General features: G+C 49.1%; 1 protein-coding gene across 1 annotated transcript in view; it reads left to right on the top strand.

The window, feature by feature from the left end:
• PDIA5 (protein disulfide isomerase family A member 5) overlaps positions 1-10406 on the top strand; it is an 89203-nt gene extending 78797 nt beyond the window's left edge. The window contains 3 exon segments of the mRNA XM_023516294.1: positions 3223-3293; positions 9671-9805; positions 10180-10406. Coding sequence (XP_023372062.1) covers positions 3223-3293; positions 9671-9805; positions 10180-10260 — 287 coding nt within the window. The 3' untranslated portion in view covers positions 10261-10406.
• The last annotated feature ends 558 nt before the right edge of the window (positions 10407-10964 follow it).

The raw sequence follows: 10964 nt of genomic DNA, 5'->3' as shown, positions 1-10964 counted from the left end.
TGCTGGGCAGGCAAGTTCCTGGTCCCCAGGGACACTGGGCTAATGATTCTTGCTTTGCTGGGCTGCTGAAGATCAATATCCGTCCTTCTTTCCTTCCTTTATCAAGTGACAGTTCTAGGTAGGCGCAGTGGCTCATGCCTATAATACTAGCACTCTGGGAGGCTGAAGCAGGTGGATTGCTTGAGCTCAGGAGTTCGAGACCAGCCTGGGCAAGAGTTAAGACCCCATCTCTAAATATAGCGGTGCTTTGTGGTAGGCATCTGTAGTCCCAGCAACTTAGGAGGCTGAGAGGCAAGAGGATGATTTGAGCCAAAGTTTGAGGTTGCTGTGAGTTATGACACTACAGCACTCTACCCAAGGCAACAGAGAGACTGTCTCAAACAAACAAACAAACAAACAAAAATGACAGCTCTGTGCTGGGCCATATCCCAGGCCCAGGATACAAGGGAAGGAGATAATGTCCCTGCCAGGCCTGAAGGGTTTCATAGTCTACTCCAGCAAAACTCCAAACCCAACCCATTCAGGGCAGTGTCACCAAGTGACTCAGCCTCTGGCAAAGGGATTGGTCCTTAGGGTTTCTTCCTCTCACCACGTTTTTCTGTCCCTAAATCCTATCCCAGTAAGTGCAGGGGCATAACGTCTTTATTGGTTGATTTAAGGAGGAAGACTATAGGACAAAAAAAGATTTTTTTAATAATAAAACTTAATGTATATAAATACAGTATATAACACGTGTTACAGTTATTTTATGTAAAGAATATAAACACTACAAAAAGGAGAAACATCTTATGAAGGTGCAAAGTAAAAAACAAAAGCCTATTTCTGCACCCTGCTCCCGGCACATCTGCCTCAGCCCACATCCCAGCTCCCCCGTGTCTGCGCCCACATCCTTCCTCCCAGCGTCCACACTTCTTCCTCCTGCTGTCTTGTTCCCTGCACTCTGAGTGGTCTGGTCACAGTGACTGCCCTCTTCCGCCAGCTTGGCTGTGTCCCTGGAATTGGAATTTTCTATCCTGTCCTCAGACTTTGCTCCTCTCTCCATACCCTGGGAGGCCTCTTTGGTTTCCTTATACCCACATGTGAGGCCTTCGTTTTAGAAAGCCCAAATTAAAAATGTAAGAATAATAATAATGTCCCTACTGGCCCATGGCTTGAAAACATCTTCATGCACTTTCTAAAACAACTCCCTTCCAGTTACTCATCTGTCGTGCTCTTTCTTTTAGATAATGAGAACATTAGATGCAACAGAAGGCTATTAATCTCAGACCAAGAGATTTAAAATTGATAGTAACAGGAATTTGCACCAGGCTGACGGCTACCTTTATACTTTCAATAAGCAACCCGGTTAAAAAGGAAGAATGAGTAGTGAAACCAGATTTTGAGGAAGAGGGGGTTATTTTCAAGCAGGGCCTGCAGCTGCCTGTAGGACAAGTCTTTGATGTCCCTTGTTAACCAGTAGACTGTGCTCTTCAAGTGTTTTGAAAATGATGTAACATCCTTCCTTTCTAGTATGACACTTTCATGAATTTGAGTTGTTTTTCCCTCTGTTAGGTCAAATTAATTGTTACTTGTAATTATTATTTGAAGCATTAAAAAATCATCCATCCAGGCTCGGCGCCCATAGCTCAGTGGTTACTGTGCAGGCCACATATATCAGGGCTGGCGGGTTCCAACCCAGCGTGGGTCTGCCAAACAACAATGACAACTACAACAAAAAATAGCCAGGCATTGTGGTGGTCATCTTTAGTCCCAGCTACTTGGGAGACTGAGGCAAGAGAATCGCGTAAGACCCAAGAGTTAGAGGTTGCTATAAACTGTGACACCACAGCACTCTACGTAGGGCGACATTATTGAGAGACTCTGTCTCAAGGAAAAAAAAAATCCATCCAGTCTCTGCCATGAGTTGGACTATGCTAAGCACCTTGTCTCATTAGTTGTGTTATAACCTGTAACCAGCCCAGGTGTCTTCTACTCCTTCTGTGTCACATGCTGGGAAAATCCCTTGAAGCCCCCTCCCCATTACCCCTGATGCTGATCTGGGCCAGCTGGCCACTCTGCCAGCTGGGCTATATGGGTGGTCCTGCCCATCTCAGGAACTCGCTCAAGTACTAAATTCAGATTAAACTTGTAGCTTAGCCTTAATTTTGTTTCATAAAACCTTTTGAAATGCCAGTCATTATTATCCTATTTTAAAAGGAGAAACCAGATAAACATGGGCAGAGCCATTTCTATGCCTGCCCTGTTATCTCTGTCTGCTTTTCCAAGGCTGTGGAGACCTGCATGCTAGCCCCTGTCAGGAGGTTGTAGGCTGGAGCCATGTCTCCAGATGGGGAGATCTTTCCCCAAAAGCCCTTCTGTCCTCTTGCAGTTCTTTTCACTGTGTCTGGGGATGGCTGAGAGACGAGGTGGGTTTGAGTTCTGGTCTGTCGATGCTGAGGGAGGGGCCAGAGTAGCCTGTAGCATCCTGGGCTTATTGGGACAGGAGGAGAAAGTAGCCCCCACAGGTTCCTGCTCTGCTCCTCATTTGCTCTTGTCAGAGCTGAAGGCACTCAGGGTGAACCATTCAAGAGTCAAGAGGAGGGGGCACCAGTGGCTCACAGACCCTCTCCACTCTGATAGGCTTTCTCCCTGGACAGAAAGCATCAGGGGGCTTGATGACTCCCTGTAGTTGTCTTCCTGTTAACCTGACGCCGGCCCAGCGTTCTGATCTTTGAGGTTCAAGTTGATTGCCGAGCAAAGAGTGGAAAGAGAGCCTGAGGACCAGAGGCCTGGTTTGGCAACTGTCAGCCTGGGATAGGGTGGGGCTTGCTGGGGATGTGGAAGTTAGCAGTGATCCTGACAAATGCAGGATTGCCCCACTCCTGCATTTCCCAGCCCAGGTGTCTTCAATCCCTGGGGCAAGGAAATGGTAACAGGCTCAGAGAATCCTTCTCCACCCTAGATCAGGCTTTTCCACATGTGTAGAAGGAACCTGCAGCACCAGACCTCAGGGACTTTCCCCCCAGCCCAGACAGGAGCGGACCCCTACTTGCTGCATTTGTCAGGGACTCCTACAAAGACCTCCTGTTGACAGATTAGACATGGGGAAGGGGGTGGTTTGAGTGGCAAGGCTGACACCTGAACCCTGACAGTGAGGTGGGAGAGGAGGGTTCTTAGAAAGGCCTCTCCTTGGCTCTGCGGCCTCCCTGCATGTCCTGTGTGCTCTCTCGTCCCCTCATACAGGGTGCCCACACTGTAAGAAGGTCATTCCGCACTTTACTGCCACTGCTGACACCTTCAAAGATGACCGGAAGGTAAGGCTGCCCCTCTTCATCTCTCATCCTGCCTCCGACAGATTGCTACACCTTCCTTCCTCCCATTCAAGTCCCCTTCCCAAAATGGGCACAGGGCTGCTAAGACCTGGAAGCAGGGGGTTCCTTGGGAACAAGACAAGGCAGGATAGAGCAGGCTGGATTCATGCTGCAGAATCAGCGCACACTTAGAGGAGAGGGCTGGTAAAAGGAGTCATCTGTTTATTCTTTCGGTGTTTGAACCTTTTTACAGTAGGATTGTAGTCATGCATTACTTATATAATTGAAAATACAAATTAAAAAATTTAACGAAAGTCAACTGGAGGAGGCCAGGGTGGAGGAGAGCAAGGCTGTGTCAGTGAAATCACGTCCTGCCTACATGAAAGGCTCTGTAGCTGCCAACTGGTGAAGCATAAAATTAACAAGCTAGAGCTACAGATTGGATTAGAGTGTGGGCCGCCAGGCGCGTCCCCTAGGCAGCTCCGGCCACCGGGCAGCGGGGGCTACTTCTGGGAGAGGCTTATGGGGCAAGGGAAGACTCCTGAACTCTGAAGAGTCAGACCAACTCCCAGTCCTTGAGTCCCTTCTCATCCACAATGCACAGGGTACTGAGACAGGGTCCTGCAAAGGCTCTTCTCAGCCCTGAGACCAGGTCATAGGTTCCTCTAGCCAAGAAGATGTGGCAGAGATGGGATAGTGAGAGCTTTACAGGGACAGTGAGTCAGAGGAAGCCAGGCTAGGGACAGACCAGGGACCAGATTTCCCACTTAGACCCAGACCCCTGGATCCTCCCTAGACTTAGGGTGTCCCATCATTACTCACAAGCCCAGCTGTGCCTTTGAGATACTCTTGCCCCTGTCAGGAAGAAGTATAAGGACCAGAAACATTTTTCCTCTTCTGCCCACCATCTGTCCAGCACTGAGAAGAGTGTGGCAGGAGGGATCTTCCCATGTCCATTGCCCACACCACCTACTTGTGCCTCCCAGGTCCTGGGCACACCACAGTAGTTGCTCCTGATCTGGGGGCCCCAGGGACATCCAACACAGCCTATCCCCAGGACTGAAATAGCAGTCACTCCATGTCAACGCCTGTCACCCCCTCATCCAGAATGCTGGGTGCCCTGGGCACATAAGAAGGTGTGGCTGGTTGCCCTGGTGAGGGGTCCTATGGCATACATGGGGTCTGGGTATGCTTCCCCAGTCGTGCTGAGGAGCGAATATGGTATCAGAGAGCACGGTTCTCCCCAGGTCTCAGGGTGGCTAGGGAAACCCTGGAGGGATAGCCCGCATTAACAAGGCACCTTTCTGCACACTCACCTCGAGGCTTCCTGGGGCCTGATGCACGTCAGTACAGGGGAAGCCAGACTAGCCAGGTCTCCCATGGGGCTAAGAGCCAGCCCCTGTCCTTTCCTATTCTTCCCTGTTCCCCTTTGCTGAGTCTGAAGTCACCCTCTTCTGAGACACTGGTATACCTGCCTTTGCTTGCTTCATTGTTTTTTGTTTGTTTGTTTTTTGGGTTTTTTTTTAAGAGATTGGGTCTCACTCTGCCATCTAGGTTAGAGTGCACAGTGGCACAGTCACAGCTCATAGCAAACTCAAATTCTTGAGCTCAAGCAATTCTCATGCCTCAGCCTCCCAAGTAGTTGGGTCTATACGGCAAGATCCACCATGCTCAGCTAATTTTAAAATGTTTTGTAAAGTCAGTCTTGCTTATGTTGCCCAGGCTGGTCTCAAACTCCTCACCTAATGTGTTTCTTCCCCCTCAGCCTCCCAAAGTGCTAAGATTACAGGCATGAGCCAGCACACCTAGCCCATTGTCTTAACTTGGGCCAGTAATGTTGCTGGCCTTTTCCTGGGTTTATCCCTTCTGTCTGTCCTTACAATTTCCTTTATTCTAAGCTGAAGATCACCTGCACTCATTTTCAGGAATGTACTTCATAACCTCTCTGTCCAAGGCAGCTGGCCCCCCTGGGGTCCTTGAGGGTAACACTCATAATATCTGGGAAGCTTGGGGTGAAGTTACTGGTGCCTATTCAGTGCTGCAGGTATGGTGCTACAACTACTGAGTGCCACCCCACAGATACCATAGTCTCTGGGGGACGGACCTAGAAATCTCTGGTTTTTAAGAGCTGGCTCTTGTGCTGGCCATAGGCTAGTGTGTGAGGAACTGCTGACCTGTCTTCCCCTCTCCCTTTATTCATGGGGGATCAATGCCCATAAAGCTGTGTCCCTGGCCCAGGGATGCTCAGCAGGACATTGACAGCCAGAACTGGATCTCCTGACTTCCAGTTCTTCTTGACACCCCTTACTTAGATCCTTTAGCTGGAATTGTGTCTTTTTTTTCCACCCGGAAGCTGGTCCCTGTTCCTTCCCCAATCAATATGCAGTTGGTTGTTCACTTCCATTTTCATAGCCAAAGTCAATATTAGCTCCTGCAGAGATTTATTTTACTGAATCAATAAAGCTGTGTGCAGCAGCTCATATTTTAGCTAGGGAGCCTCCACCCCCTCCCAGGAGCTCACTCGGGGACTTTATCAGTTGACACACTGGTGGGGAAAGGACTGCAAACTGTTAGTGTTGGACTGGATGGTGTTATTGAAGGGCAAGGAGGACAAGGACCCACAGTGGGCTGGCAAGGTGGGGCTTGCCTCTCACTGCACATCAGTGTCCCAGCCTGGGGAAAGGGGTGAGCCCAGGACTGCTGCCCTTGGCTGCATGAAGGTCATCCCTCCTTTGTGATTGGTCCATGTCACACCTAGAATCCAGCAATTGTGTAGGTCCTCGTATGTCCAAGGCTGGCTATTGCCCATCAGAAGTGAAACCTCCTCATTTGTCCTTGAATTCCCCACAGTCTTGACACCTTAGAACTCCATACACCTGACTGAATGAAGGAACAATAACCTATTTGATATTTACCGAGAGCTGTTCTTTCTCTGAAAGCATCATGTCATCTTGTCTTCACAATATCTTACTCAAGCAGGAGCCATTACAGTCCTCATTTTTCAGATGAGGAGAGATTGAGTCTTAGATTAAAGTACTGACCCAGAGTTCCTCAGCTGGAAAGGTCAGAGTCATAATCAAGTTTAAGGCTGGGAGTTGTGGCTCATACCTGTAATCCTAGCACTCTGGGAGGCCAAGGTGGTAGGATTGCTTGAGCTCAGGAGTTCAAGACCAGCCTGAGAAAAGCAAGACCCTTCTCCTATCTCTGCTAAAAATAGAAAAATTAGCCAGGCATTGTGGTGGATGCCTGCAGTCCCAGCTCCTCAGGAGGCTGAGGTAGGAGAATTGCTTGAACGTAGGAGTTTTAGGTTGCTGTGAGCTAGGGTGAGGCCATGGCACTCTGTCCTGGACAACAGAGCAAGACTCTCTCTCCAAAAAAAAAAAGAATTAAGTTTGGGCTCTCCCAGAAGCAGACTCTGCACCTGGGCTCATGTGCAGGGGATTTATTTGGTCTCAAGAAGCACCAGAAGGGATAGAGAAAGTGATGTGGGATAGGGCAGAACCATATCATTCGTGTTGTAGGTAGATGGGACTCTGGCCCATGGGAGACTTCACCAGGAAATGTTCCACAGAGTTGTTCCACTTCATGGTCAAGGAAGTCTGGCCTTATGTCCAGTTCCTTGCGGCTGGGAGGAAGGTCTCAGGCTGACAGTTGCAGGTGCTGGGACATGGCAGGGCACTGACTGCATGTGTCCCAGAGACCTGTACCATCCACCATAGGACAAATCTAGAAGTCATGAGTTCTCATTCTGTGCTGCAAGTGATTGGTGCAGATCTTGAGTTAAATATCAGGAGGGAGGCCTTTAGACAGATGAGTTGGAATGACTCAGAAGAGGTTTATTTGCTGCCTTCTTTCCAAATAGTCTAAGCCACTTCCTTTGAGAGGGTTGCACTTGTCTCTTCTGTGGAAGTGCAGTGTGGATTTGCCTTTGCACATAGAAGCTGCATTCTGTGTATGTGGCTGGCAGTTAGTTTAGGTGATTCAGAATAAGTACACATTTTTAATTTAGTAGATTTATAAAATCATATACTATGTTTCCAACAGCTCCAGGGCATGTATACAAATTAAATTCATAATTTAAAGAGGATGCAGGGAGAGCAGCAGCCTGGAGCAATCTCATCCAGCACTTTCACAGTGTAGTGGAGGCACAGCAGCCTTGGCCCAGGATGGATGCAGACAGCCCGCAAATGCCGGCCGGGTGAAGGAAGACTGCATGTCCCCTGGGCCCAGCCCCACAGCACCTGCCCTGAGACATGGAAACTGCACGCATCCAGAGGAGCATCTGCCTCATGTTTCTTAATAATTCACAAAGTGTGGGCAGCGCCTGTGGCTCAAAGGAGGAGAGCGCCAGCCCCATATGCCGGAGGTGGCGGGTTCAGACCCAGCCCAGGCCAAAAACTGCAAAAAAAATAATAATTCACAAAGTGCTTTAGAGGGTGAGCTGGGGTTCTCAGAAGCCTGTAAGGGCCAGCCTAGCAGCCCAGGTGAATTGGGCTCCACGTGGACCCTGGCAAAGGGCACCTTTAGCCAGCTTGAAGGAAGATAGCTGCCTCTGTGCCCCAGCTATTTGTTGCCTACAGGAGGCAGGGTAAGTGCCATCAAGTCTTCTGACTTTTAAAGAGAAGCTGGAAAGCCAAATTTTTATATTAAATCTTTTGGCTCCTTTTCTATGTTGGCAGCTAATTCAGATTTATTTTCTCGTTAAATTCTATGTGGGCCAAATAGAACAGGACTGAGAGCCAGATATGGATTGTGTGCAGTGAGTTTGTAAACTCGGCTCTGCAAAGTCTTGCTGTATAGAACCTTAAAGAGCTGAAGATCAGAAGGCAAGTGTGAGGGTAGAGGAGGGCGAGTGTGACCCATTGGTGGCTCAGGGAGGTTGCACTTCCTCTTCACTCTGGCTGTCATTCCTGCAGCTCATGTGGGCACCAGGTAAGTGATCAGCAAAGGTGGCCATTGGGGGCCTACAGGGCTCCTACCTAGAAAGGGGGAATCTGTCCAAGTGTGTATAACAAGCAGCCAAAGAACTGTGTGAATCATGGTTATTCAACAATTTTAAATTATCTTACTGAATCACCCTCTTTTAATTTCTTCCAAGCATTCATTGGGCTCTATCTAAAATGATCTCACTTGTTATGTGGCAGTTGCTTGATGACTGGACTTTGTCAAGGTCACCTTTGTCCCCCTAACATCCAGAATACCCTCAGCGCACAGCAGGCAGGGCTTCAGTAAGCGTTGCCTGATGACAAGGCTTGGCTCTCATCAGATCTGCCCTTCCCCTTCCCCCTTTCATAACACTTCTTATTACCACTGATGGATCCCCTCTCCTTCTCACCTGGCTTGTGACCCCCAACAGGAGAAACATTCTGCTTTATACCCTCTTATTTTGAAAGAGCAATAAGTGGTGAGGAAAAGCTATCCAGCATGTGGAATTTGTTAGATTTGCAAGGAGAAGGCCAATTTGAGAACCTCTTTCTGAACAAAAACTGTGATTACTTTAGTCACGCCGAGCTCCTTCCCAGTTTCTGAAACGTGCTCTCCCCTGGCTTTCTCCTCCTCATCCTCTGGGCTTCGTCTCAGATAGCTAGTCATGCAGAGTGCCCTTGCTCCACTCACCCAGGTTCCCTGGGCACCCCGGACCACCCCCCTGTGCCTCATGTCACGCCGTTTGGATGGTCTCTATATCCTACTTTCTGCTGGGACAAAGCTTGTGCGTGGGTTTGGAAGGGGTGATGATAGTAGCAGCTGCCATTTACTGACCACTGGTCCTGTGCCACGCCTGTGCTGATTGGCCTCACCTGAATTCTCTTACTCAGTGTTCATGTTATCCCGATCACCTACATGTTGTTATGATCCCCATTTTACAGCTGAGGGAAATTAGGCACTGAGACGCTGGGTCATCTTCTAAGTCTTTTTTATTTTTCTCAGAATGTATCTTCTTTATATTTTTCATTAGATCATAACTGCGTGCATTACTGCATTTATGGGGTACAGTGTGCTGATTTTATATACAAAGTCTTAATCATATAGGCAAGCCAAGATTGCACTTGAGAAATTTGACTTCTCAGCTCTTGATCTAGTCCACGGTACTACACTGCCCCCCAATGCAGGTGTTTGGGAAATATTAGTTGACAAACAAACGAATACCGCAGAGCCTCACAGAAGGCTCCTAACCCATCTGCCTTAGAAATTAAAAACAAGCACCGTGAGTCTCAAAGGAGTTTTGAGCTGGGGATGCTTTGGTTCCACTCATCCCTGCTCCTGGGGAGAAGAATGAAAGTGAGCTCCTAATGTGGGCCAGGTGTGCAGTCCGTGTATCGAGGGATCCAGGCCACAGCCTGGGGATGCCCATGCTGACCCTCCCTCACGTTGCCCCCTAGATTGCCTGTGCTGCTGTTGACTGCGTCAAAGACCAGAACCAAGAACTGTGTCAGCAGGAGGCCGTCAAGGCCTACCCCACTTTCCACTACTACCACTATGGGAAGTTTGTAGAAAAGTACGACAGTGACCGCACGGTAAGTAGGGGAGAGGTGTCTGCCCAGAGCCCACTCTGCTGATAGGCAGGGAAATGGTCATGAGGAGAGGCAGCCCAGGCCAGCTTCCCAGAGTCCACAGAAGTCAGCTGGAACACCGCACTGATAGTCCCAGGGCCCTCCGTCTAGAGAGGCTCAACCCAGGGGTTGTCACAGAAGTCTTGGCCCCGTAGCCAGGTTGCCTCATTTGCTTCTCAGGGCTGGCCTGGGAAGCCCAGCAGACCCACGCATTGCAGCAATCTGCCCTCCTCCCTCCGTGCCAGGAGTGAGCATTTGGGGGGTGGGGGGTGATAATGCACATTTGGCTCAGGGGTTAATGTTCCTTGTTTTTCCTCCTCTCTCTCCCTTCCCTGCAGGAATTGGGATTTGCCAATTTTATCCGAACCCTCCGGGAGGGAGACCATGAAAGACTCGGGAAAAAGAAGGAAGAGTTGTAATTGCTGCCTCAGAGAAAGCTTTTCCATTACACTGTGAATGATACCTGTTTTGTTGTTCTTTCTGAATTTCCACGTGTTCCAAACAGAGTTTTTTATAGCCGCTTGTGGCCATTTTGTACACTTTTGAAATAAAAGTAAACCCTTTATTGGGTGGTGTGGTTTATTTTCACAGAGCCTGTGCTACGAGGGAGGACACTCACGTTCTCCCCCATCTGTGGGGGAGGGCAGACTGCAACATGCCTCCTCTTCAGGGTGGTGCTCAGGGCCCCTTCTGTGCCTGTGGGTCTGGCTGGCCCTTGTCAGTCGTCTGAGACCAGAACAGGGAATGGGACCATGGACTATCCTGTTGGAAAATGACAGGCTGTGGAGAGGAACTGTATTAAGATGATCAGGGAAGCAGGGATGCTGAAGCAAACGATAGCAGCATTAACGTTTTCTGGATCCTCGTTCTTTCAGTTTGGGTATGTTTTCCACAAAACTTATTTACATATTTCTCTTCTCTAACTATTTCTGTCTTCTCTTCCTCTCCATTCCCTCTCTGCTCTCCCTTTAAAGAAAATTAAGTTGCTACTTCGGGGGTGGGGGGGATGAGGGCCTCTGTGTTGGCTGCTGGCTGAGCCCACTGCCTGGAAGGGAGGGCAGATTCTCAGTGTGCAGCCTTAGATTCGTTACCCAGCCCCCTCCCCCGGCCAGATAACCTCAGA

This window comes from Otolemur garnettii, unplaced genomic scaffold, assembly GCF_000181295.1.
Source record: "Otolemur garnettii isolate 467f Iridium unplaced genomic scaffold, OtoGar3 scaffold00089, whole genome shotgun sequence".
NCBI lineage: Eukaryota > Metazoa > Chordata > Mammalia > Primates > Galagidae > Otolemur > Otolemur garnettii.
The sequence above is the reverse complement of the archived record's forward strand: the minus strand, read 5'-3'. Positions and strand labels throughout refer to the sequence as shown.